General features: G+C 48.0%; 1 protein-coding gene across 1 annotated transcript in view; it reads left to right on the top strand.

The window, feature by feature from the left end:
- Positions 1-745: 745 nt before the first annotated feature.
- The window catches only part of LOC144762233 (uncharacterized), a 51,110-nt gene continuing 24,785 nt past the window's right edge, over positions 746-27,070 (top strand). Inside the window, exons 1-2 of the mRNA XM_078647405.1 lie at positions 746-842; positions 6,348-8,113. Coding sequence (XP_078503531.1) covers positions 6,379-8,113 — 1,735 coding nt within the window. The 5' untranslated portion in view covers positions 746-842; positions 6,348-6,378. The remainder of the gene's footprint in view (positions 843-6,347; positions 8,114-27,070) is intronic.

Here is a 27,070-nt window from a genome sequence, read left to right on the forward strand (position 1 = left end):
CTAAATTGCAGATTTGTAAAGTGTGACTTATCACCCCTAAGGGTATCCAGGTGCTGGGCCGTCGGGGAGATGAAGTGAGCTGTTGCCCAGAGTCACATGATGCTGAGCTGCGGCCAATGCTGGGGCTCGAGCAGTGAGCACTGTGCTCCGGAGTCAGCTGCTCTGGCTGCTGCGCCACACCTGTCCCCGGTGCTCTGGAGTCAGCTGCTCTGGCTGCTGCGTCACACCTGTCCCCGGAGCCCTGTGCTCCGGAGTCGGCTGCTCTGGCTGCTGCGCCACACCTGATCCTCAATGCTGAGACTGACTTGGGAAACTGATGGGTTTATTAAGTGGATGGAAAGTTGGATCCCTTTCTTACAACTGTGGCTGTCACTCCTCATATTTACATTTATAAATGAACTGACGCTCTTTAGTTTCTCTTTCATATTTACATTTATAAATGAACTGACTCTCTTTGTTTCTTTCGTTCTTTTTCTTGTCTGGGGTGAAATGTTTAAACATTTAATACAAAGATACATTTAAAACCTCTGCTTTGGAGTCAGTGGAGGCCGGGCCTGGCAGGACTCACTGCTGGTGCTGACTCTGCCACCAATGACCCGGAGACTCTTCACACTCACAGGGAGAGAAGAGCTCCACAGCCTCCGCTGCTTCTGCTGTCGCTGCCGCCGCTGTCCCGGACGGTATTACCCACAAAGGCCAGGGAGAGGCTCAGTCTGCTGCTTCTGCTGACTCTGACCCCGGTGACCCGGATGTGATTCTACAGCCTGAGGAGAACTCGTCAGCCTCCGCCTCTGACCCGGAAATGAAGCTGGAGAAGTGGGAGCTTTGAAGGAGCAGAGAGGGTGAGTCTGAGGGGGGAGGAGGAAGAGACTGGGGCAAAAGGGGCGAATGTTTAGCCTGGGAGACCCCTCAGCTCCTCGACTGTTCCTAGGGGGAGGAGGGAGGAGGGGGGAGGGAGGAGGGAGGAGGGGGGAGGGGAGGAGGGAGGGGGGGAGGAGGAGGAGGGGGGAAGGGGGGAGGGGGGGAGGGGGGGAGGAGGGGGGAAGGGGGGAAGAGGGGGGAGGGGGAGGAGGAGGGAGGAGGGAGGAGGAGGGGAGGAGGGAGGAGGGGGGGAGGGAGGAGGGGGAGGGGGGAGGGAGAGGGAGGAGGGGAGGGGGGAGGGAGGAGGAGGAGGGGGTGGAAGGGGGGGAAGGGGGGGGAAGGGGGGAGGAGGGAGGAGGGGGGGGAGGAGGGAGGAGGGGGGGGGGAGGAGGGAGGAGGGGGGGGGAGGAGGGAGGAGGGGGGGGGAGGAGGGAGGAGGGGAGGGGGGAGGGAGGAGGAGGGGGTGGAAGGGGGGGAAGGGGGAGTAGGGAGGAGGGAGGAGGGGGGAGGAGGAGGGAGGAGGAGGGAGAGGGGAGGAGGGAGGAGGAGGGAGAGGGGAGGAGGGAGGAGGAGGGAGGGGGGCGGAGGTGAGGAGGGAGGGGGGGCGGAGGTGAGGAGGGAGGGGGGGCGGAGGAGGGAGGGGGCGGAGGAGGAGGGAGGAGGGAGGGGGGCAGGGGAGGAGGGAGGGAGGGGGAGGGGGGGCAAAGGAGGGGGAGGGGGGACAGAGGAGGAGGGAGGGCAGTAAACCCACAGCTAACAGGCTCTGAGTGATAATAGATAATAATCTTTACATCTTTATTTTCAGTTTCATAGTCAAGAAAGGCAATTTATACATAAGGCAGTCCGGCATAATCACCCGTTAATCAATGAATGCAGCAAAGGTCAGCTGACCCACGAGCGCCAATACGTCCTATCAGCACTGATATAGAATGGGCAAAAGCCCTGTATCACTGAGATCAGGTGGTTTCAGCTTTGGTACAAGCTCCTTCCATTCGGAGCTCTCTCCCGATTAAATACATTTTGAATCAAACTTCAAGTGTTTTCCAGAAACCTGACAGCCCACAAGCCTATTCATACTACATTCTTCCCTGGTCTGATTGGTTGTCTTCTCTTTTATATATTTCTGATTCAGTTCCAAGAAACCCCAGGTTGAACATGCTCTCTATATGTGCAATGGCATAAGAAGCATTTTGTAGATCCTGTAGAGGTTTGATATGTTGGCGCGTGCTTCAGTCACTGAACCGAATACTGTAAAAGAGAGCTGTACAGTGCAAGTGAGAATGATAGCGCAGTCTTGTCTGCCAGGGTATTATAAACCTTCCATTGCTGCAATTATCTTTTTTAGGTCGCTCAGTGTGTAATTTTGATAGAGCAAGAAATGGACATAGTGCATGATTTATATCTTGGCGATATTCTCTTCGTCACTCCATGGCAGCAGTTTCAAGTACTCCGTTGAGTTGCTGGTATCCCGCCTGCTGTATTTAGATGTGTGCTGGCTGAACCATTTTCCACACCGACAGACTATTTTCCGTCACATAAGCGGCACACCACCCTGACTCGGCGGTCTCCTCTGCTGGCTAACATAATTCTGTTTCCATCAGGCCAGCCGTATTGTGCCAAGCCTATTTAGATATCCCTGTTGTGCTGGGGTTGTCCTAACTGCAGTTTGCTGACGGAGTGAGTCCCTGGTGGAGTGGAGACTGGTAAGTACTACTTATTAATGTGTCCATACACATATGTGTTGTGTGCTTCTAAATACATATGTACGTAGTGTGCCCCTTTTCGTTACATATTGCATGCCACACAAACAACATTAACACACTTTTGAATGCACACCCACAGGCACCACAGCCACAATATATTTTTTCAAGTGTCAATACAGATGTATTCATTTGACCTTGTTAAATTGTGAAATGAACACTACTGCATTACACAGGAGAAAAAAATGTAATGTAAGAGCAATGAAAAAATACGTAAGGCTACAGCAATTGTCAACACATGATTCATAGTAAGACAAATGTTAAAGTAGCTTACCTCAGATCCCGGCGACAACGGAGTCATTTGGCATCGTGGTGCTGTCGAAGAAGCAAAGGTGGAACCTGGATGAAGGGATTAAAGACAGAAGCAGTAGTGGAAAACACAAAAGGGTTAGGTTTTCATTCCTCATTTCCTTTGATTCCAACTCAAATTAGGAGGGATTCCCGCCATAGTTGGCTCGACGGAAAGCTACAGCGTGATCAGTTTGCCGATCATCTTGGCTGGAGTGCTTCCAACAGCCGCTTCTGCCTCTTAGACCGTCAATTCAGTTGAGAATTCCTGGCAGAGTCGGTGGAACTCTGGCGTTCTTTTGTGTATGGACCCGCCAACATCTAAATAGACTGATTGGAGCGCCAAGAAGGCATATAGTTAATCAAGTCGAAAAAGTGATGGCTAAATCATACTGCCAAGATCGAAATCAAGCTTATTGTGCTGGAAACACGTTTCAAATCAGTTTCTTTCATAATATATGGACTAGGTCACAGCTTTCCAAACTTTCCACGTCGGTGACACACCTTTTCGACAATCTTCATCTTGTGACACGGTAATGCGAGCGAGCGCAGCGAGCGAGCCGAACCTCCTACAGGGGGTTCTCTCTCCTCTCCGTCTCCCTCTCACTCCTCTCCCTCTCCCTCCTCTCCCTCTCTCTCCTCTCCATCTCCCTCTCACTCCTCTCCCTCTCCCTCCTCTCCCTCTCTCGCTCCTCTCCCTCTCTCACTCCTCTCCCTCCCTCCTCTCTCTCTCCATCTCCCTCTCACTCCTCTTCCTCTCCCTCCTCTCCCTCTCCCTCTCTCCCCTCTCCCTCATCTCCCTCCCTCTCCCTCTCCCTCCTCTCCCTCTCCCTCTCACTCCTCTTCCTCTCCCTCCTCTTCATCTGTCTCCTCTCCCTCTTCTCCCTCTCTCTCCCTTCTCTCCCTCCTCTTCCTCTCCCTCCCCCTCCTCCTTCTCTCCCTCCTCTTCCTCTCCCTCTCTCTCCCTCTCACTCCTATTCCTCTCCCTCCTCTCCCACTGTCTCCTCTCCCTGTCCCTCTCCCTCCTCTCCCTCTCCCTCCTCTCCCTCTCTCTCCCTCCTCTCCGTCTCACTCCTCTCCCTCTCCCTCCTCTCCCTCTCCTTCCTCTCCCTCTTCCTCTCCCTCTTCCTCTCCCTCTTCCTCTCCCTCCTCTCCTTCTCTCTCCTCTCCGTCTCCCTCTCACTCCTCTCCCTCTCCCCTCCCTCTCTCTTCTCTCCATCTCCCTCTCACTCCTCTCCCTCTCCCTCCTCTCCCTCTCTCGCTCCTCTCCCTAACTTCCTCCTCGTCCTCTCTCCCTCCTCTTCCTCTCCCTCTCCCTCCTCTCCCTCTCCGTCTCCCTCTCACTCCTCTTTCCTCTCCCTCCTCTCCCTCTCCCTCTCTCCCTCCTCTCCCTCCCCCTCCTCTCCCTCTCCATCTCCCTCTCACTCCTCTTCCTCTCACTCCTCTTCCTCTACCTCTCTCTCCCTCTCACTCCTATTCCTCTCTCCCTCTCACTCCTCTCCCTCTCCCTCCTCTCCCTCCCTCCTCTCCCTCTCTCTCCCTCCTCTCCGTCTCACTCCTCTCCCTCCTCTCCCTCTCCCTCCTCTCCCTCTGCCTCTTCCTCTCCCTCTTCCTGTCCCTCTTCCTCTCCCTCCTCTCCCTCCTCTCCGTCTCCCTCTCACTCCTCTCCCTCTCCCCTCCCTCTCTCTCCTCTCCATCTCCCTCTCACTCTTCTCCCTCTCCCTCCTCTCCCTCTCTCGCTCCTCTCCCTAACTCCCTCCTCTTCCTCTCTCCCTCCTCTTCCTCTCCCTCCTCTCCCTCTCCCTCCTCTCCCTCTCCGTCTCCCCCGCACTCCTCTTTTCCTCTCCCTCCTCTCCCTCTCCCTCTCTCCCTCCTTTCCCTCCCCCTCCTCTCCCTCTCCCTCTCACTCCTCTTCCTCTCACTCCTCTTCCTCTCCCTCCTCTCCCTCTGTCTCCTCTCCCTCTGTCTCCCTTCTCTCCCTCCTCTTCCTCTCCCTCTCTCTCCCTCTCTCCCTCCTCTCCCTCTCTCCGTCCTCTTCCTCTCTCCCTCCTCTTCCTCTCCCTCCTCTCCCTCTCTCACTCCTCTCCCTCTCCCTCCCTCTCCGTCTCACTCTCACTCCTCTTCCTCTCCCTCTCTCGCTCTCTCCCTCCTCTCCCTCTCCCTGCAGTCTCTCTCTCTCCCCCCTCTCTTTCTCTCTCTCTCTCTCTGGCTCTCTCCCTCAGTATCTCTCTCGCCCTCTCTCTCCATCCTTCAGTCTCTCTCCACCTCTCTAACCCCCTCTCTATCCCTCCTCTCTCTTTATCTCTCTCTCTCCATCCTTCAGTCTCTCTCCCTCTCTCTCTCTCTCTCTCTGTGTTTCTCTCCATCGGTATGTCTCTCGCCCCCTCTCTCCATCCTTCAGTATCTCTCTCTCTGTCTCTCCCCGCTCTCTCTCTCTCTCTCTCTCTATCACTCCCTCTATCTCTGCCCCCCCCCCCCCCCATATCTCTGTGGCACCCTTTCGCTGTTCCCCTTCTCTCGGGAACTTCTCGCGTGAGCCACCCCTGGAAAAGCATTGCCTCTGCTGTTTGTGCATTACCGGGAGCAGTTGGTGGTGATATTATTATTAAATGCAACTACTGAGAAATAAATTCAACAAAATATACAAATGCAATGATTTAATGCTTATAAATAAATGCGGAGGTCATAAGATAAAAAGCCCATGGACCTGAGGCTGGACAGAGTCCCCGCCTCTCTGCTAATGCCTGAGTTTTCTAAGTAATAAGATGCAGCGCCTTGAACCAATGCGCCAAGCTGAGACTCCTTCCGAAACTGCTCGGAAGCTGCCACTGCCAGGTGTCCAACAAGGTCAAGGAGCAGGAATCATGTTCGCAGCAGCCGGTGCCCCTGGCTAAGGCTGGTGCTTGGCAGGCGAGACTGGTGCCTGCTGGGCCCAGGGTGGAGGGAGGCGCTACAGAGCATATTAACAGATGCAGACACCCCCCAGCGCAGAGGCGCAACTAGAGCCACATTTCGGGAGGGGGGGCTGAAACATTTAGTAGTAGGTAGGGTGGCGCTGCAGGGGCTCTTAGAAGGGGTGAAACATTAACAAAGCCTCTTTAACAAGCACATGGTCTTTTAATGACCTGTGAAGTGCTCGGATGCGGCTGTGTGTGTGCCCGGGAGCTGTCTGAGACCGGGCTGCCGCACACGAGGGGGGGTCATTGTCACGCGACACACCCACAGAGGGGAGGCGACACAGTACGGTGTCGCGGCACACACTTTGGAAAGCTCTGGACTAGGTTATGGGCATTGTGACATTTTAATCATTGAATTTTTGTGTGGCTTTAGAAATGAGCGATGTTCTCTGATCACACAGGCTTGGTGAGAGGAAGGAATATTTTGACCTAACTGCCCTGTGATAACGTGTTGTCTTTTCTCTTTTCCTTTCCTCTGCAGACACTTGAGACTTGAAAATCAAAGTACCAGAATGGGGAGAAGACGGGCTCCAGGAAAGAAAGTGACAGTGCAGTGTTCATGTGAATCCGTAAGAGCCACAGTCCCATCTTATCCTCTTCATGACGTCTCAGCTTCAAGATCCCAAAATGATGCTCAGAGGGACCAGGACCTGGAACCACTTTCAGAGAACCTGCCCCACATTATCCTTCTATCCATGCTGGAGGAGTTGGAAGCCAAACTGGATAACTTGCTGAATACTGTGGAGGACGTACCTTCTAGAGTCGCTGGGCTGATTAAGAAAATCTGGATAGAAAAGGATCAATGTTACCTAGATAATGGTGCAGTGTCTTTGGAGATGGTCTGTCCGGCGAGCATTAGAGATTGTGCTGTTAGCCGGTCTCCTGCGACACCTCAACTGGACAGGCCAGGGGATCCGAGCTTGTGTCTTCAGACAGTGTTTTCTGATGGGCATGCACCAAAGCAGGAGTGTACGCTCTCCTCGCCAACTGATGTTCAAGGGCATCCAGAGGAGCCAAACCTTTGTCTACAGGCAATGTTTCCATATCGACGTGACCCACGGGAGGACCAGTGCTTGCGGCCTGGGTTTCCAGATGTACACGAGTCGAAGCAAGACCAGCGCATGCAACCTGGGTTTCCAGATGTACACGAGTCGCAGCAGGACGAGTGCATGCAACCTGGGTTTCCAGATGTACACGAGTTGCAGCAGGAAGAGTGCATGCAACCTGGGTTTCCAGATGGAAATGGAGTACAGCAGAATTGTCCTCTATCCAGATGCCCTCAGACAGATCCTCCATGCAGATCACTGGAGGCAAAGCTGTGTCTTCACTCAGAATTTGTTGTTGGACAGGCACCAGAGCAAAACCAGAGCGTACAGTCAGCGTTCGCAGAAGAGTGGGAGCCAGGTGAGCCCCTGAAGCAAGAACCATCCCCATTGTCTACTAATAGCTGGGTCCAGCAACAGAACCTCTGCCCACACCCACTATTTCCTGAAGGACACCAACCACAGCAAAACCACCGTATACAGCCCGCGCTGCCAGATGGGAACGGACCTGATGATCCCTTGAAGGAAGAATTGATGTGTTTTGATTTTCAAGATCCCCAGGAGAACCGCAGCCTACAACCTGTGTCACCTGAAGGGATGTCATCAGACGAACACTTAGAGTCTGGGCTGTTGTCCTTTCATGAGTTGGGGTCACAACAAACCCAGCGCCTCCAGCAACACCTATGCTTGAAGCAGGAACTTCCTTATGCGCAGGATCCAAATGTGAACTACGAGCTTGAATCAATGTGCCCTGAAGCACAGGATCCAGAGCAGAAAGACAAGCTAGAACAGACCTGTTCAGATGCACCCGGTTCAGATCAGAACAACACGGTGGAACCACTGCACACTGCTGCACTGGATCTCGACAGAGAATCGGTGCTTCCTGAAGCACAAAAAACAGATCACACGGTGGAACCACTACACCCAGAGGAGCAGGATTCAAATCAGAACTGCAAGCTAGAACCAGCCTGTACTGATGCAGGGGGCTCAGATCAGAGCTACATACTTGAACCACTGCACCCTGAATCACAGCATCAACATCAGAACTGCAAGGCAGAACTGCTCTGTCCTGAAGAGCGGGGTCAGCCTGTTCCCCCATCATGCGTAGAACTGGACACAAATACTGCAGATGAAGACGCCCCCTCAGACTCAATGGAGACAGGACCAACACAGTCACATTTATTGCCGTCCAAAGCCACCCCAGGTATGTGTTTCACTATACATTGACACGCGGAGGGCATACTAACACATGTAACCTATTGAGAATGCATATTAGCAGATTTTAGAAAGTCTCCGAGGGGATTAATATGGTTTGGGTGGAACCCCCTGAGCGATACTGACCCCCAGAGTACGAGTACACAGGGTGCAGGTGTGTCCCTGCACTTTTCACTGATCCACACATGACTGCATCCTTCCTGTGCAGAAACAGGCCTGGTTATGGGACTCTGCATGAGACAAATAGGCCAGTAGCTCTCGTCCTTCCTTGTCCGTCCCTATTCCAGGCTGAGGAACTGGAAACAGCGCAATTCATGGGAGGAATTACTGGGCAGAATCACACGTAATAGTCAGATACAAGTGATGCGGTGTTCATTGAGAATAGCAGACATGCGCAGTCCAGAGAGGGAACTGTGTTTCCAGTTGCACAGTTACATTGGGTAAGACGCAGTCGTCTCCAGTTCCTGATAGAAAAATCCTAGTATGTATTTGGCCTCAACAGCAGGGCCGACCAGGGATGTTCTTGCCACTGCAGGATTCTCCAAGAGTGCACACGGTCTTGTTGTGAAAGACAGATACACTTCGTGATTCGTTGTATGTGACTTGTGAGTTCACCCACCCGACTTCTAGCTCAGTCCCAAGTGTGCTATGAATGGCTTTAAGGGAAGATAAAAGTAGCGATGATCTCCCTACAGCAGCATCCTGCTTTAGTAAACTCTTTAACTATGTAAAATGTCATCGCATCATCACACGTAACATACTGAGTTAGGGTTTGCACACCCGTCGTGCGAGTTACGGATTGTGGTTCTATCTATAACTTGCATATCGCAGTGGTTTGATCAGTTTTAAGTTTTAACTATAGATGCACTTTACCCTTGTTTTTTAAGATTTTTTGTATTTTTATTTTTTAAAGATCCATTAAGGTGTTATAACAAAACCAACTATAATTTCACTTTAACCTTATAAAGTGAAAATATATTAGGGATAAAGTTCTTCCGGCCACACATTATAAGGATATTGCATGACCGCGAGGAGTTCCATAACTATATAGAGGAACGGGGCCAAAGGCAGAGTTACTTTATAAGGTTATTAGACTCTGAGGTGACTTGCAGTAATCTTATAATGTGCGGCAGGTGGTACTTTATCTCATATAATACATGTTCACACCAACACCTTTACCGCAAACCACTTAAAACCTTGTTGCGTAGCTCTTTCATATAAAAGAGCAAACGTTTTCAAGCAACAAGAATAAAAATAAAGCCTCTAGTGCAAAATTAAAGGCATCATAAACCTGTGGGATATTTTTTGCTCACAAATATTAGAAACAGTTCAATACAAGTCATAAAAAAAGCTACATTACCTCGGAACATGTAGAAACATGCAGAAAGATTCCATGATTCCACCTTTCCTCTATCTAAGGAGTTGAATAAATAAGCATGTTCTCTCTGCTTGTCGATGGCGACCCCCCAGAGGCAGGGGCAACAGTCGACCCAGGGGCCAACAACGCGGTCAGCAGCAGAACACCACGAATTGGGATGCAGGCCGGGGGCAAGCTCAGAAGCAGGTCCACTTCCAGCAGGATCAACATGGCAAAAGGGTGACACGAAACAAGACTTACCGGTGGTGAATTCTACATCTACTCCCAGCCCGGTTGTCAATATATCTCAATACAACCTGAACAACGATGAATTGCAAGTACTCAGTAAAGGATTATCCTATGTCCCTACAAACAAACCGGATAACTTTACAATACGAACAGAACTTTTCCAATTTTTTAGAAAGATTTGTTTGAAATACTTCTTTCGAAACTCTTTGCCCTACCAGAATCCATCTCACACTGGTCTTAGGATACCTTCCACCTTTGTTCCTCCATCAAGTACAATGTCACATAAGATTCTGGCATATGAGGCAGTTGTTTGGAGAGATGTACAACGAACATTGCAAGAAAAAACTTACACCAAGTTGAACATAAGTAGAAACGAGAAAGCTGCACTTCAATCCCTTGCCTGCAACAATGAGGTTATCATCAAACCGGCCGACAAAGGCGGGGCCATTGTTGTGCAGGATGTGTCAAAATACGAAGTGGAGATCTTCCGACAATTGAATGATGGTATTAGTTACCAACAGTTAAGATCTGACCCATCGAAAGCCCTAGCTCTTGAAATTTTGGAACTGACCCAGGATGGTTTGGATCAAGGGTTCTTATCAGAAAATGAGTTCCAGTTTCTGAATCCTAAAAATCCCAGATTAGCCACCATCTATACCATACCGAAGATTCACAAGAGCATGGTTGACCCCCCCGGACGTCCTATCGTCTCGGGCTGTGGCTCCATGCTTGAGCCAATTGGACGTTATATTGACTTTTTTCTTAAACCGCTCGCGGAATCTACTAAAACGTACTTGCGTGACACCATGCATACAATAAATATTCTGGAAAATCTACCTTTTGACCCACAACATCAAATATTGGCTACGTGCGACATTGTCTCTTTATATACGTGCATCCCCCAAGAGGAAGCTCTTGCGGTGATAACTAGATGTCTCCAACGACGACCAACTCCAGTGAAAGTACCAACGGAGTTCATCATTGCCCTACTCAGGATAGCTATGACAAAAAATTTCTTCATATTTAAGAACCAGTTCTTTCTCCAGATCAAAGGCGTAGCGATGGGGGCTCCATTTGCCCCGGATGTGGCTATTCTTTACATGTCAGCATTCGCGGATGACACCGTCCTTAATAAGATCAATCCATTCAGAGACCGACTTGGTCTCTGGATGAGATACATCGACGACATCCTGTTGATTTGGGAGGGGGATTCTAATCAACTGACATCCTTCCACACATGGCTCAACCAGCAATCTCCACATCTCAAATCTACAATTCAGTCTGATAACCATACTGTGAATTTCCTGGACATCACCATCTATGAAGACTCAGGTACCTTACTCACAGCACTTTATCGTAAGCCTGCTGAAAGGAATTTCCAATTATAGTACAACAGCCACCATGCTCGCGCCCTACGTGACAATTTGCCTTTCGGGCAGTTCCTACGGATCCCTAGGAACTGTTCTAACAAGGATCATTACTTTGAAGAGTCAGAAGATCTTTCCAATCGTCTGCAACAGCGCGGATACCCCAGACGACTAGTGAGAAGAGCAATGAAACGTGCTTGGTTCTACCCTCGGGAACAGTTACTCACTGCTAAAGATAGAACTGACCAACAACCAGCCAGAATTGTCTGTGTGACAACATTCTCAACTAAAAGCAACAAAATAAAGCGCATTGTGAATCAACACTGGGATTTGATCGCAGATGATGTCAAACAGCCTAATACACCATTGCACGCCTTCAGGAAACCGAAAAGTGTAAAAGACTATGTTGTAAGATCTTTCCTATCAACTCCAGAAGATCCAACCATCACCTCTCTATGGAATCTCCCACCAATCACCGGTCATTTTAGGTGTGGACACTGTAAGGCTTGTGACAGCACTATACAAACAAAGGAATTCGAGCACAACCAACGGAAAGTCCTGCTCAAATTTCACAGCAACTGCAACACTTCCAATATAATCTACGCAATAACATGTCCTTGCAGTTTGATTTATATTGGGCAAACACAACAGAAGGTTAAGATGAGAATCCTCCAACATATGAGCCGGATCAGATGTGAGGTGCAGGGTGCACCATTAGTGGATCACTTCAAATCAGCCACGCATCCCCCAGAGAGCCTCAAATGGGTCGTTTTAGAGAAAGCCACCTTGGGACCCCGTGGAGGCAACATTACCAGTATTCTCAACAGACGAGAAATTAAGTGGATGCTTTTCTTTGATTCTATCCAAAATAGCCTCAATGAACATGACAGTTCCTACTCCCAATTAGCAACTCTACCCTAATTCTCTTCTGTATATCTTTCTTAGGGTGGTCCTTGGGGCTACTTGCTCTACTCTATCCTTTAAGGAATGGCCTTTACTGTCTTGTGATTGGTACGCCGTTTATAGGGCCTACACCGATTATTCCATCTTGCCAGTCAATGGCCTTTACCATCCTGTGATAGGTACGCCATACCATAATTGATATATGTACACATGTTTCTTGACAAGTCAGTTCCAGTTATTCAAAGTCCTGTGATTCACAATTTTAATTATGATGTTCGTCTTATTCGGACAGAGATTATTAATGCATGATGACTATTATAAATGCACTGTTGAGTGATGATCAAGTGTTCCGACTTCTATGATCGCTATACCATACTGGTTTATGTACACGGGTAATTATGACTGATATCTCTGAGAATGTGCTAATTTTGTTATTCTGGTTGCAAAATGACGTGACGATGTAATTATCCAGGTGCCATTATTTTACGATAATAACAGTTTTGAGGGTATATCACCAATTAATTATGGTGCTTCGCACTTGCCCTGACAATCAGTAGTCTGTCTACGGTGTCTATAGGCAAACTTGCGCGCACGTGACGGGGTTGCCGTAGTTACATAATACTATCAGGAAGCGCATTTCGCCATTGCGAGACGCGAGCTCACGAGAGCATGGATTCATTCCACCTTGGTGAGTGCCTTCTATACCATACCGAAGATTCACAAGCGCATGGTTGACCCCCCCCGGACGTCCTATCGTCTCGGGCTGTGGCTCCATGCTTGAGCCAATTGGACGTTATATTGACTTTTTTCTTAAACCGCTCGCGGAATCTACTAAAACGTACTTGCGTGACACCATGCATACAATAAATATTTGGAAAATCTACCTTTTGACCCACAACATCAAATATTGGCTACGTGCGACATCGTCTCTTTATATACGTGCATCCCCCAAGAGGAAGCTCTTGCGGTGATAACTAGATGTCTCCAACGACGACCAACTCCAGTGAAAGTACCAACGGAGTTCATCATTGCCCTACTCAGGATAGCTATGACTAAAAATTTCTTCATATTTAAGAACCAGTTCTTTCTCCAGATCAAAGGCGTAGCGATGGGGGCTCCATTTGGCCCGGATGTGGCTATTCTTTACATGTCAGCATTCGAGGATGACACCGTCCTTAATAAGATCAATCCATTCAGAGACCGACTTGGTCTCTGGATGAGATACATCGACGACATCCTGTTGATTTGGGAGGGGGTTTCTAATCAACTGACATCCTTCCACACATGGCTCAACCAGCAATCTCCACATCTCAAATTTACGATTCAGTCTGATAACCATACTGTGAATTTCCTGGACATCACCATCTATGAAGACTCAGGTACCTTACTCACAAGACTTTATCGTAAGCCTGCTGAAAGGAATTCCCTATTACAGTACAACAGCCACCATCCTCGCGCCCTACGTGACAATTTGGCTTTCGGGCAGTTCCTACGGATCCGTAGGAACTGTTTAAACAAGGATCATTACTTTGAAGAGTCAGAAGATCTTTCCAATCATCTCCAACAGCGCGGATACCCCAGACGACTAGTGAGAAGAGCAAGGAAACGTGCTTGGTTCTACCCTCGGGAACAGTTACTCACTGCTAACGATAGAACTGACCAACAACCAGACAGAATTGTCTGTGTGACAACATTCTCAACTAAAAGCAACAAAATAAAGCGCATTGTGAATCAACACTGGGATTTGATCGCAGATGATGTCAAACAGCCTAATACACCATTGCACGCCTTCAGGAAACCGAAAAGTGTAAAAGACTATGTTGTAAGATCTTTCCTATCAACTCCAGAAGATCCAACCATCACCTCTCTATGGAATCTCCCACCAATCACCGGTCATTTTAGGTGTGGACACTGTAAGGCTTGTGACAGCACTATACAAACAAAGGAATTCGAGCACAACCAATGGAAAGTCCTGCTCAAATTTCACAGCAACTGCAACACTTCCAATATAATCTACGCAATAACATGTCCTTGCAGTTTGATTTATATTGGGCAAACACAACAGAAGGTTAAGATGAGAATCCTCCAACATATGAGCCGAATCAGATGTGAGGTGCAGGGTGCACCATTAGTGGATCACTTCAAATCAGCCACGCATCCCCCAGAGAGCCTCAAATGGGTCGTTTTAGAGAAAGCCACCTTGGGACCCCGTGGAGGCAACATCACCAGTATTCTCAACAGACGAGAAATTAAGTGAATGCTTTTCTTTGATTCTATCCAAAATGGCCTCAATGAACATGACAGTTCCTTCTCCCAATTAGCAACTCTACCCTAATTCCCTTCTGTATATCTTTCTTAGGGTGGTCCTTGGGAGAACTTGCTCTACTCTATCCTTTAAGGAATGGCCTTTACCGTCTTGTGATTGGTACACAGTTTATAGGGCCTACACCGATTATTCCATCTTGCCAGTCAATGGCCTTTACCATCCTGTGATAGGTACGCCATACCATAATTGATATATGTACATATGTTTCTTGACAAGTCAGTTCCAGTTATTCAAAGTCCTGTGATTCACAATTTTAATTATGATGTTCGTCTTATTCGGACAGAGATTATTAATGCATGATGACTATTATAAATGCACTGTTGAGTGATGATCAAGTGTTCCGACTTCTATGATCGCTACACCATACTGGTTTATGTACACGGGTAATTATGACTGATATCTCTGAGAATGTGCTAACTTTGTTATTCTGGTTGCAAAATGACGTGACGATTTAATTATCCAGGTGCCATTATTTTACGATAATAACAGTTTTGAGGGTATATCACCAATTAATTATGGTGCTTCGCACTTGCCCTGACAATCAGTAGTCTGTCTACGGTGTCTATAGGCAACCTTGCGCGCACGTGACGGGGTTGCCGTAGTTACATAATACTATCAGGAAGCGCATTTCGTCATTGCGAGACGCGAGCTCACGAGAGCACGGATTCATTCCACCTTGGTGAGTGCTCGATCCTCTTTTTTGACATGATACCTTTCATGTAGCGGTCGCCTGTTATACTAAATATCCCCCCATCCTCTCCTAGACTGATCATGTACTGGGGCCCTTTAAGACGACCTAACGTGAATGTGATCCGTCCAAGTCTGCCTTCGGGTAAGCTTTCACCTATACCCCACGGCATGCATTCGGGTCTGCTCCCGTATAATTTCTAAATAGTCCACCCCTTTGCTTAACAGATTTTCCGGCCTGACCTCGATCGGCGATCTATTTCGACTCAACCGCCAGTGCCAGTCCTAATTGTGAGTCTTTGGGTATAATAATTGTAATACGTAGTATACAACATTACATATGTATGAACTACGCTCGATGACCCCTGCTATTAAGATCTGCCCGGTTTGTTTTAATTTCCAGACTTATGGGCCTGCTAAACCCCGGCATAACGTGTAAGTGTTTTGCGAGTAATTTCTTTGATAATAACAACAGTCTGTAACATGGTCTCACTCCGCAATAATGTCTATAATTTCAGGATTTAGAGTGATTAATATGAGAAGTACTTCACCCCTAATATCGATCTCAAGAAGAGCGACAATTAACTTGGTATGCTCTATTCTACACAGTGTGCTACATTTATTGCTCACGTTTTTGACCTATGGCTAGCAGTCAGATTATATCCTATTAATCCATGATATGTATTTAATTAGGTTGTCTGCCCCCATCCGGTCCTGATGAAGACCCCGCAGCAAGGGATCAACTAATTCCTGCAACTAATAGAGGGTCGAAACGTTGACGACTTTGTTGTTTGGTTATCAGCTTCACGCCAAAATTTTGACATTTATGTATTTTGTGAAGTATGAGTTCAATCAAGTAATATATTGAACCTATGGTCTGTTGTTGGTTCATTTTTGTGATTAATATACAGATGCGTTTTCGCCACTTAGTCTTTTTTATTGTCACTATTCCCTATCCACACCATCCTCACCTCACCACTTCCCACCTCCCTTGGGGCACTCCACAGCCTTTTTTGAATGTTTATTTCAAGATATGATATTCATTATATGCCTACATTGTGAATAAAAACGGTGTAGTTCCATTCACTGTTTCTTTATCTTTATTAAATTGTGGTAATTAATGAATATACACTGGGACCCCTCTTTCTCAGTAACGATACTACCCAGGTCCCAGTGACTATGTTTGGGTGAACCCGTCTAATATACTCTGTCACAGTCAGCTAGCAAAATAAAGCAGAAGAACGAAAATCAACGTTCCATTTGTTGCTTTAAACAGCTGCTTCAATTATGGTTTGTTAGACCTGGCATCATTGACGTGGATCTCCCTTCCTCTTTTCGCTTCCTATCTTTTATGTTGGCTGGATTTAGATGCTCTGGGCACCGTGCCACTGTTATAGTGCCACAGCGCGAATGCTCCCCATGTAAAGATTACTGTATGAATTAGGATAACCATAATGCCTACTAGGTCTGTGTAGCATGTTCTAATACCGAGTTACCCTCATTTTCACTGTTACTATCGTGAAGCTATCCGTTCTCAGAGACCAGAATCGGCAGGTTGACGATTACCTTCTATAATCCTATCTGACCCCCAGAACCTGATAGGATCTTCAAGTTTGATATGTTTATGCTCAGGACATTGAAAAAACACCTTTTAGTAAGAACCATTTATATATCCCATGTTCGAAAACGGCTCTTCCGGAAACGTGGTATTTTCTTGCCTGAGCTTTCCTGTAGGCTTTGCTATTTTGTGTATTGTCCGTCTGATTTTGGAGCAGCAGAGCCTGCTGGGTCAGACCTGGCTGGAGAGAGAGATCAGTATTCAGAGCATGGGGAGGAGTGACTCTTTCATCTGAGCAAGGCCTTGCCTGGCAAGGTGAATGATGGCTCCACCCCCCACTGGGCGTCTGATAGCAGACCCCCGCATTCTGAAAGAGCAGGATCTCGCCTCGTAAACCAAGTGTTCCTTGACCCCACCAAACTGGTTCTGACTGGATTTAGTGATTTGTGGCTTTAGAGAACAAATACTTTTTTGGTATAAAACGCTGCGCTGGAACCTTGTCCAGGTGTGTTCCTTCTGGATGTCAATACAAAACTCTGTCCGAGTGAACAGAGGAAAGGACTTTTGAAACTTTCACCAAGCTTGCTGAAGAAACTACACGAGGGCCTGAATCGAGAGCGCCTCCTGCCGAAGTCTCAGGGACATTAGACTTCACCCCGTCAGCCGTCGGAATTCCTGTGTGAGGAATTCTGCTTGCAGTTGAGGCCTCCGTAGAGCAATCCAGAGCCTCTAGTTTTACTGTGAGGAACACGGACTGGGAACCTTTGCTGAATCTGTGTGGCCGCTGCAGCTAAGAGGGAGCTGCTGCCACTAAGAGCCTGCCGGAATGTGAACCTCCGGAACCTTCGATGAATCTGTGTGGGCCGCTGCAGCTAACAGAGAGCTGTAACCTCTGAGTGCCCACCGTTGTGCCAACCTGGTCGAAACCATCCTTCATCCTGTGTGCCGCCGCAGCTAAGAGAGAACTGCTGCCCCGGAGTGCCCGCACCTTCGCCAACTTTGCATCATTGGGATCTGTCCTGTGGGCCGCCGCAGCTAAGAGAGAACTGCTGCCGCTGAGAGCCCGCACCTTCGCCAACTTTGCATCATCGTGATTCGTCCTGTGGGCCGCTGCAGCTAAGAGAGAGCTGCTGTCTCTGTGTGCCCGCACTTTTGCCAACTTTGCATCATTGGGATCTGTCCTGTGGGCCGCCGCAGCTAAGAGAGACCTGCTGCCGCTGAGCGCCTGCACCTTTACCAACGTTGCCTCATCGTGATTTGTCCTGTGGCCCATCGCAGCTAAGGGAGAGCTGCCGCTGCTCTGTGCCCGCATCTTGTTCACCATTGTCAAGGATTGTTGATATCGTCTCGTGGGCCGCTGCAGCTAGGAGAGAGCTGCCGCCGCTGTGAGCCCACCACAGAGCTGCAAGACGAGAGTCATCGCCACCACCATCCCGGGCCGCCACAGCCGCGTGCTGCTGCCGCTGAGAACCCGCCTGTCCCTGAGTGCCCGAATCATTGTGAGTGCACACTGCGGACCCCTGCAGCCAAGACTTGTGGTCGCTGGAAGTCCGCCTGCCACCGTGTCCGCTTGCTGTGTCCCCTTTCGACGGCAGGTATCTGGTGCGCACTGGGTCGTGTAGGCCCCGGCCTTGAACTCAGTCAGTATCCCGTCTGGTGAATACGTTATTGCCTTTTTGAGTTCCTACTGGTTTACGTGCATTGTAGCTTGTTAAAAAGCTTTGAGAGTCTTGAGTTAAACCTTAGATAAAGATATTATTTTTCTATACCTACTTGAGTTGTGTCCTTTTGTGGTGTCGTTACTGCCTTGTTGTACGTGGTCATAAACGCTTCACACACTGCCTCTGAGATAGGCCTAACTGCTCGTGCTACGTTACCACAGGTTTGAGCAGGGGTTGTCAAAGGGAGTAGCCCACTTGCCCTGACTTGGGAAGCAGGGTCCCTATTTGGACATTGGTGCCAGCCATTGCCAACTAGAGACCCCCATTTCTAACATGTGTCATGACCTGACCTGCCATTCACCCTAGCTGCTGGCTCTTGCAGCAGGCATTGACCTCAGAACTCGATGGTAATAAATAATAATAGTCGAGTTCTGATGTCTATTCTTTTTAATCAGCGACTTGCTGCGTCACAAGTTGCTGATTTTAAAGAAATTAGGGCCATATGTACGACCATTGGGATTTGCGACTCGCAAATTGCGATTAATTGCGAGTCGCAAATCCCAACGTACAACATTGTCTCAGACAATGTTTGCGATTCCCAGTGGGGTCGCAAATTGAATGCCTCATGAATATTAATGAGGCTGTCGCAATGTGCGGCCCCATTGGGAATGGCTGGTACGCCCAGGGATGGTGGCCTGCTGGGGTCAGCAGATCACCATGTCTTGGACTGCTTTGTCAATAAAGCAGTTTTTTAAAAAATGCAGCCCGCTTTCCTTAAAGAAAAACAGGATGCATTTAAAAAAGGAAAATTTAGCTTTTCACTTTAATTTTTATGGGCAGGCAGTAGTCCCTGGGACCACTGACTGCCCTTAAAAAATATTTGTGCATCCATTCACAAAGGGGAAAGGGCCCCTTGGGGACCGCTTCCCGTTTGCGAGTGCTTTACCACCTTTCTAAGAAGGGTGGTAAACTGTGAGTATTGCTGTCGCACAACATTCATCCATAGGTTTTAGACTCGCTATTAGGAAGGAACGCCCTTGGCACGGCCCTTCCTAATAGGGAGGCGCTAGCCCCATTTTGCGAGTCTCTAATCGATTAGCGGCTTGCGAAATAGGGTTAGTACATTGGGCAGACCTATTTTGTGGTCGCAAAGGGGCCAACATCCCCTTTGCGACCACAAATTACAGTCGTACACCTGGCCCTATGAGACTGCCTTTTATACAGGGATTACAGAATCCCATGGAATATAAATATATGAACATATAATAACTGTGGCACAGTTCATTGACTCTGCACAAAGCTATTTGGGTGTGGCTTGACTAGTTTTATGCATGTCTGTCAAGTGGGTGGCCAAGTGCCATTTTCCATTTAATTCCCATTGAAAAAGCTATTACTAGATCTACAGAAAAAAGGCTGAACGAAATTACAATTAAACGTTACTCATGGAAGGGCCTTTGATTCATTTGCTTCAACTCCATCAGTTATGTTTGTGAAGTTGAGCATTTGAAAAGTGTGTTTTTTGTGGGCTTCAAATCAAGCCACTGGTCAATTAAATTAAAGCTAGCTGGATCTTTAGCCTAGAAATGGCCAGTGAATCTGGGCTTGAGGACCAAATGGAAAAATATATTTAATCCGATTGGATTAACCCCTTCTCTGTGGGGTGTTTTCCCCCTGCTGTGCAGGGGGAGGGGGGCCTCGCGCGGCGGCGTTGTGCTGGTGACGAGCTCAGCTCGTCATGAGGCACAGCGGAGTTGCCCTCATGACGAGCTGAGCTCATCACGGCCACACCCGTTTTTGGAACGTTCAGCACAGCGGGGAAATTATCCCCGCGTGCGAACGTTCCAACGGCCATGACAAGCTCAGCTCGTCATGAGTACAGCTCAACTGTGCCTCATGACGAGCTGAGCTCGGCAGCAGCACCCATGAGGTTAAGGAGCTTTTTCTCCTGTCGTCCATTTCGGATACATTACCCCAAAGTTGGGTCCTCTGACCTGAAGCTCCCTGATTGGCTGGCTACAAAAGACACTGTTCGGAACCTGGGCTTCATCCTTGACGACAAGCTGTCCATGGTTCCCCATACGAATAAAGTAGTACATACTTGCATAGGTCTCATGAGGAGCCTAAGGAAAATATTCAAATGGCTTCTCTTGTTCTATCTTAAACCATTGATTCAAGGCTTAATTACCAGCCGCCTTGACTACGGTAATGCCCTCCTTGCTGACGCAAACGAGGGCACACTAAGTAAGCTGCAGACACTCCAAAATGCAGCAGCCAGACTGACCCTTGACCTACCCCCACGCACCCCCTCTGCCCCTTGTTTGAAGAAACTGCACTGGCTTCCAGTCAGAAAGCGCATAAGGTTCAAGATCTGTTGCCTAGTGCACAAATCATTAAATGGACAAGGCCCGAAATATTTAAAAAACAAACTCCAGGAATATTGCCCGGAAAGAACATTACGATCTTCAAACAAATATCTCCTAAAGATACCAAGGGTCCGTACTGTCAGAAATGGAGATAGGAGTTTCTCGAAGGTGGGCCCCACGGCATGGAACTCCCTGCCTACGGCTTTAAGATCCAATCAGAATCACAAAATTTTCCGGAAAGAACTCAAAACACTACTATTCAAGGCACCAGCATAACAACTTCTCTCTCTCGCATGACCTATATCCTCTGCCAGCGCTGTGAGACCTAATGGAGAAATGTGCGCTTTACAAAAATAAAAATACATACATACATACATACAAATCGAACCATTACAGGATAAAGGGACTTGTTCCCCGCATCGTGAAACAATACTAAAGCCTTAAGGAGATGTGGTACCATCCTGTCTCTTCCTGGCACAGGAGCAGCCCAATGTTAAAACTGAAAAACACATTGCTAAATGGCCTTCAACCCTGGTGGACATTTGTGATTTTCAGAAACCTGGTGTTTCGGCTGAAATCCTATCACTGTCCAATAAGGATACACAAGTTTGCAAGTGTGGGAAAGTGCCTCTTTCGACATGGTTGGCCCCATGTTTTTGCTGATCTCTGATGTAGTTTTGTACTGTAAGTGCACTAGGTTCCTGCTAACCAGGTCCCCGGTGCCAGATCTCGTTCCCTACAACTGTACCACGATTGGCACCACTTCAGTTGCCCTTGTAAGTCCCTAATATTATATGGTACCCCTGGTGCATAGGGCATGGGTACTGAAGAGGGTCTTCTGGGGCTGCAGCACTGACTGTGCCACCCCAGGGACCCCTCACCAAGGCTATGCACTCCTCCATTGCAGGCTGCGTGTCTTAGTGCAGATAAATCCGTAGATGCGACATGGCACACAGCCCTGTGTGCCATGCCCACATACACCACATACGGTATAGGTAAGTCATCGCTACTGCAGGCCTTTAGCCCTAAGGCAGGGTGCACTATATCCTATATGTGGGCATATCAGCTTGAGCAGATATGCCCTTACAATGGTGGAGGCATTCATAAGGCGGTTGTTCTTGGTTTCTGTCTCCATGGCACAACTAACAGTCACGGATCGTCTCTTCAGCAAATTACTATACGTGTACCACTGTTTACTGTTTATCGTTTTTTTTTATAATTGCTGTGTACATTTCATGTTTGTCCTCTCTTCCAACCTATTGTAAAGCGCTCTGATATCCTTCGGGATCCTGTTCGCGCTATATAAAACTTTATAAATAAATAAATGTCCAGCCTACTTGGTGATGATGTAATTGAACAGGGAGGCCATAAAGAGTAGATGTGGTGGATACCTGTCAAAACGAGTTTCCTAGCTCCATGATGTCTCCATTGATTTCTAAGACTGGGAGTTGGCTTGGGCGGTCCACTTCGAATCTGGGGAACTGGGTTCAAGTCTCAGCAATGACGCTGAACAACTTGTTCAGGAAGAGGTGTGGCGCCGCGGCCAGGGCGACTGACTCCGGAATCTGGGGATCACGGTTCGATCCCCAGCACCGGCGGCAGATTAGCCCAGCACCATGTGACTCTGGGCAATAGCTTGCTTAATCTTCCTGACGGCCCCCAGCGCCTAGAGACCCTTACGGGTGATTGTGCGCTTTACAAATGTGGATTTACTTGTGATTCTGGGCAAATCACTCAATCTCCCCGTGCCTAACAAAAATGAATGTGTCTTCTCATGTAACGTAACTGGTGCTATATAAAGCGCTCTGCTACCCGATTCGGGTCAAGTTCGCGCTATATAAAATTCTGTAAAAAAAAAAAATGTTTGGGACCAATGCCAGTGGTGGATTTAATAATGGATTCAGACAAGAGACCCATTTACAGGAACCCCTGAAAACCTACCAAGCACTGGTGCGGCTCCTGACTTGTTTTTGCCAGTCTGCCACCACCACACACGTTTCTGACATCATGGGATGAAAGCCAGCGCTCGCAGAGGCCAGGAACAAAGCCTGCTCTAGACGGAGGTGCATCACACCACCTCCAGGACAGGGTGGCCTTCCTGGGCGGGAAGCTTCAAAGGCAATGCCGTCTTTGAAATCCATCCAATGAACTTCCAGATAGTGACTGAGGCCAAACCCTCTTTCCTCCACTTTAGGCAGGAAAATTATTTAGATGAGGAGGAGGGTTCCCACTTAGCCTACACCACCTATAAGGCAGGGCAGGCGAGGTGAACCCCTCTCCTGAAATTCCACCATCTTGAGATGGTGAGAAAACCTCCTATCAGGGCTAGAGTAGCGCCTCTACCGAGAGGAAGTGGTCACTAACAAGTGTAGACACTCTAAACGTAAGTAGCCCATTGGCTACTACATGCCTCCCCTTGTAAATCCTCTCAATTCAGTATTTAGGTGGAACCCCGAGACCTGAACAGCCAATTCAACGGACAAGAGAAGACTACAGCAAAGAAGACCCGCCAATCGAGGACTGAAGCCCTGCTGCAGAAGAAAAAGCCACCAACCCCTGCCTGGTGCCATAAGGACTCCATAATCACTGCTGCTGTATCGTCCTGAAACCTGAAAGGACTCCAAGAACCCTGGAGCACCTCCAGCCTGCGAGAAATCGCCCTGAAGCTACCTTGGAGTGAATGTATCGCTCTCCTGCACACCGCAAGCACTGATCCCATGTCCCCGGTTGGTTGACCGGCTGCTCCCTGACGACCTCAACGCAGATCTGCCTCCCTACCAAGTTTGGAAGCTCCAGGACCTATCAGAGTGCGGCGCACCAATACTTGGGGTACCGGCCCACCAACGGCAAACAGAACGTAGAGGAGTCCACTCTGGACTCCTGAAGTACCAGAAGCAATCACCCGTCAAGGGATGCCAATACACCCAGGCCGACTTCTAGAGTGGCCCAACTATCCTGAGATCGCCTCTCCAAGTTGTCTGACCCTGCCCGCGAGGACCTCAAGATGCACGACACCTGGCTGACATCTTCGCTCTGCGCCCAGACCCAGCAGCGACCAACTAGTCCTGCTCCGGAAGTTCACAGGTCCTTGCGACCTCCTCCTTCGAAGGAGAACCACCGGACTTACCTGTATGTCCCGCTGTGCGCTGGCTTTTCGAATGGCCTCCTTCATCTTCTGCTCCACTGCTCCTGGATGATCCGGGACGCTATCGAACTTCTTCTGCTCGAACTTTGGTCCTGGTCCCAACCCAAGCTAAAGAACAATGATGGATTCAATCCAGATCTGTGACTGGGGAGTGAGTGTCTGAAAAGTTTCAGCGATCCGTCCATCATCTCCTTGCGGTTGTTTTATTTGCCCTAAGTTGGCAAGCTAGCCTGGCTGATGAGGGGTGTTACCCTGAAACCGGGCCCAGGCTGCTTGTTTCCAGTCCAGGCAAGACCTGGCTTGGCAGTTCAGGCTGGACTGGTCCCATGAGGCACAGGGTCTCCACTGATTTGCATATGGCTGGATCCAAACTGGGGTGGCAGAGTGGGCAAAAGAACAATGATGAATTCAACCCAGATCTGCGACAGGGGGTGAGTGTCTGAAAAGTTTCAGCTCTCCGTCCAACATCTCCTCGTGGTTTCTTTAAAGATAGTATAAACCATTACAGCAGCAGTAATTCTGAAGGTGAGTCTGAAAAGAACCATATCCTTTTTTGAATAAATAAACAAGCTCCATGAATTTATGATCAAGGTGCAATACGCTCACCAACTGACACTTGCCCTTCAGGAGTCATAAAATCTCTGACCTCAGCAATCCCCTGCAGAGTCTTTTCAGCAAATCAGTAGCTCAAGCTATTGTTCCAAGTGCGTTTTATTTATTTTAAGAGTTTTCTATAGCGCGAACCAGTCCCAAGGTAGGGTATCAGAGCGCTTTAAATAGTGAGCAAGGTATGAATAGCACATTTAGTAAAAACATGGTATACAAAAACAACGCATACAAGGTAACAACGTAGCATAACAGAGTTCGGGGATAAAAGAAGAGTAGAGAATTGTTCTGAGCAATAAGAATCAATTCGAGATTGTTCACGTCTTAGGTTCGAAATATCAGTGAACGGAGAGTATAGGCAAGTCTGAGGTTGTAAGCTGGCGTGGTGTTTGTGCGGACTTTAATGGAGGAATTTGCTCATCAAGAATAATTTTGCTTCCTTTTTGAAGAGAGGTGTTGACGTGATTTTTCTGATGAATGGCGGAAGCGAGTTCCAAATTCTTGGGGCCACTCCAGAAAAGGCTCTGTTGGAGGTTTTAATCTTATTGAACCGCAAGGGTTTCAGGAGTAGAAAATCTGCGCTCCTAGAATGTTTGTTTACTCCAGATAAGGTACGTTTTTGGGCTAGGTACTGGGGGTGTTGTGGTGTAATGCCTTGTGAGTGATGCAAGCCATCTTTAAGTGAATACGAGCTTCCTAGGGTAGCCAGTTGAGTGCCTTCAGGTGTGGCTATATGTGGTCAAATTTCCTAGATCCTGTTATGAGACTTGCTGCGGCGTTAAGGCAGGCTTTTAGAGGGACAGTAGAGATTTTGGGAAGCCCTGAGAGGGTAGAACATCTGTACTCCAGCCTCGATATGACTAATGACTGAACTGCAGTTTTGAGGTCCGGGTTCTCGATGAATGGCTTCATTTTTCTGAGATAGCGGAGGTGAAAGCAGGCATTTTTAACCATCAAGTTGATGTGAGTTTGCATGTTAAGGTTCTTATCCAGTGTGATTCCAAGTGATATTGTGGAGTCCACCATCGTTGGCGTGCAGTTCAGAGCAGTGATCATTTTGGTCCATTCCTTTGTTTGCCGGGGAGTATTGGGAGGGAGATTAAAAGAAACTCCGTGTTTTGTGAGATTAGCTTGAGGAAGTTGGTCGTTAACCATTGGATCTCTTCAATGGAGGTGATCTTAATGTAAAGTTGAGTTTCGTCCGCATACATCTGGTAGGAGATGTTCGCCTGCTTTAGTAGATTGGGCTCTTCTCTTTCCTTTGAAGTGTTTCAGCCGTGGCTTAGTTAGCGCTGGGACGCCCCGTCACTGGGGCAGCTAAGCTCTTTATAAAAAATTTAATTAAAAATAAAATAAACATTTTCCAAGACCTTTGCCAGCATGGGAATATTGGTTATGGGTCGGAAGTTGCTGGGGTCGGTGGGGTTAACTGTTGTTTTTTTTAGGATAGGGGTGGGATGACTTGGCCAGTTTTTAGGCAGTCCGGGATGTGTCCTTGTGTTAGCGAGGCATTGCTGATTTTGGTCCAGAGAGGGGAGATGATCTGGTAGATGTGGGTTAGGCAATTTAATGGGACAGGTTATTGAAGTGGTTGTTGAGTTTGGTAGTAGCTAGAATTTTGGTAATGTCATTGAGATCGTAAAGTTTGAAAGTAGACCAGTGAGTTAGCTTATGTTGTACCGGGTTAGTGGCTTGAATGATCTTTGGGGTGGCTAAGTTGATTGCCGCCGTACTAAGGTCGAGTTTGAATGAGGAAAATTCTTCACTACTCAGCTGTGAAGTCAATGTTAAGAGTAAGGATTTGGCCAATTTGTTCGATTGTTGTTTCAGAATTTCAAAGAGTTTTTTTGGTCTTTTTTTGACAGTCTCTAGTCCTGATTTGAAGAAGTCTTCTTTTTGATTATAGAATACTTTTATTGTATGATTTTCTGGCTTTCCGGAGTAGTTTGAGATGGAGGCGGTAGGGATGTTGCCTCCATTTCGGTTCAGTTGATCTGAGTTTGCGCCTCTCATCATTCAGGGCTCCGCTGAACCATGGGTTTTTATCTTTGTCCAGAATTCTTTTGAGTTTTGGGGGAATGGCTTGGTCGAAAACTTTGATCCTCGTGGACTTATAGTAACCAGTTAGGGCATTGACGTCTGCCATATTATTGGGGGGGTCAGAGGGGGAGTGGGGGGTGGTAAGAGCATTCTCACATTGGGAGGCAAGGTTGTTCCAGTTGATGTTCTTTGTGTCTCTTATCCATTGTTTCAGCTTGATTTGTTGCGAGAAAGTTTTCTTGTTAGCGGAGGGGATTTGGAAGGTAAAATGCTTAAAAAATGATTTAAAAATGCTGTAGTGCTTCTGTTACTGAAGAAGAAGTGAGACGTCCTGGATATACTCAAGAATTATAGGGCAATATCTCTGCTCCCTTAACCTGCAAAAATATTAAAATCTCACATTGCTTAATAGAAGTACAATCACCTTCAGTCCACAAACTTTCTCCACCCTCTCCAAGCAGGTTTTCGTCCGATGCAGGTAATCGGTCATCCTATCTTTAGTTGATAATTTAAAATGGGATGGTAATCTAGAAATAATCTCTGCTCTCGTGCTTTTAGATGTGTTGCCCGCCTTTTGCGAAGGTCGACAATCACATATTGGTCGTCCATTTAGAAGAAGCTGGCTGTCAGGACTCTGCCCTGGAATGGATTAAATCCTTCCTAGCTGATCGCTATTCGGTAGTT

Source organism: Lissotriton helveticus, chromosome 1_1 (genome assembly GCF_964261635.1).
Source record: "Lissotriton helveticus chromosome 1_1, aLisHel1.1, whole genome shotgun sequence".
Classification (NCBI taxonomy): domain Eukaryota; kingdom Metazoa; phylum Chordata; class Amphibia; order Caudata; family Salamandridae; genus Lissotriton; species Lissotriton helveticus.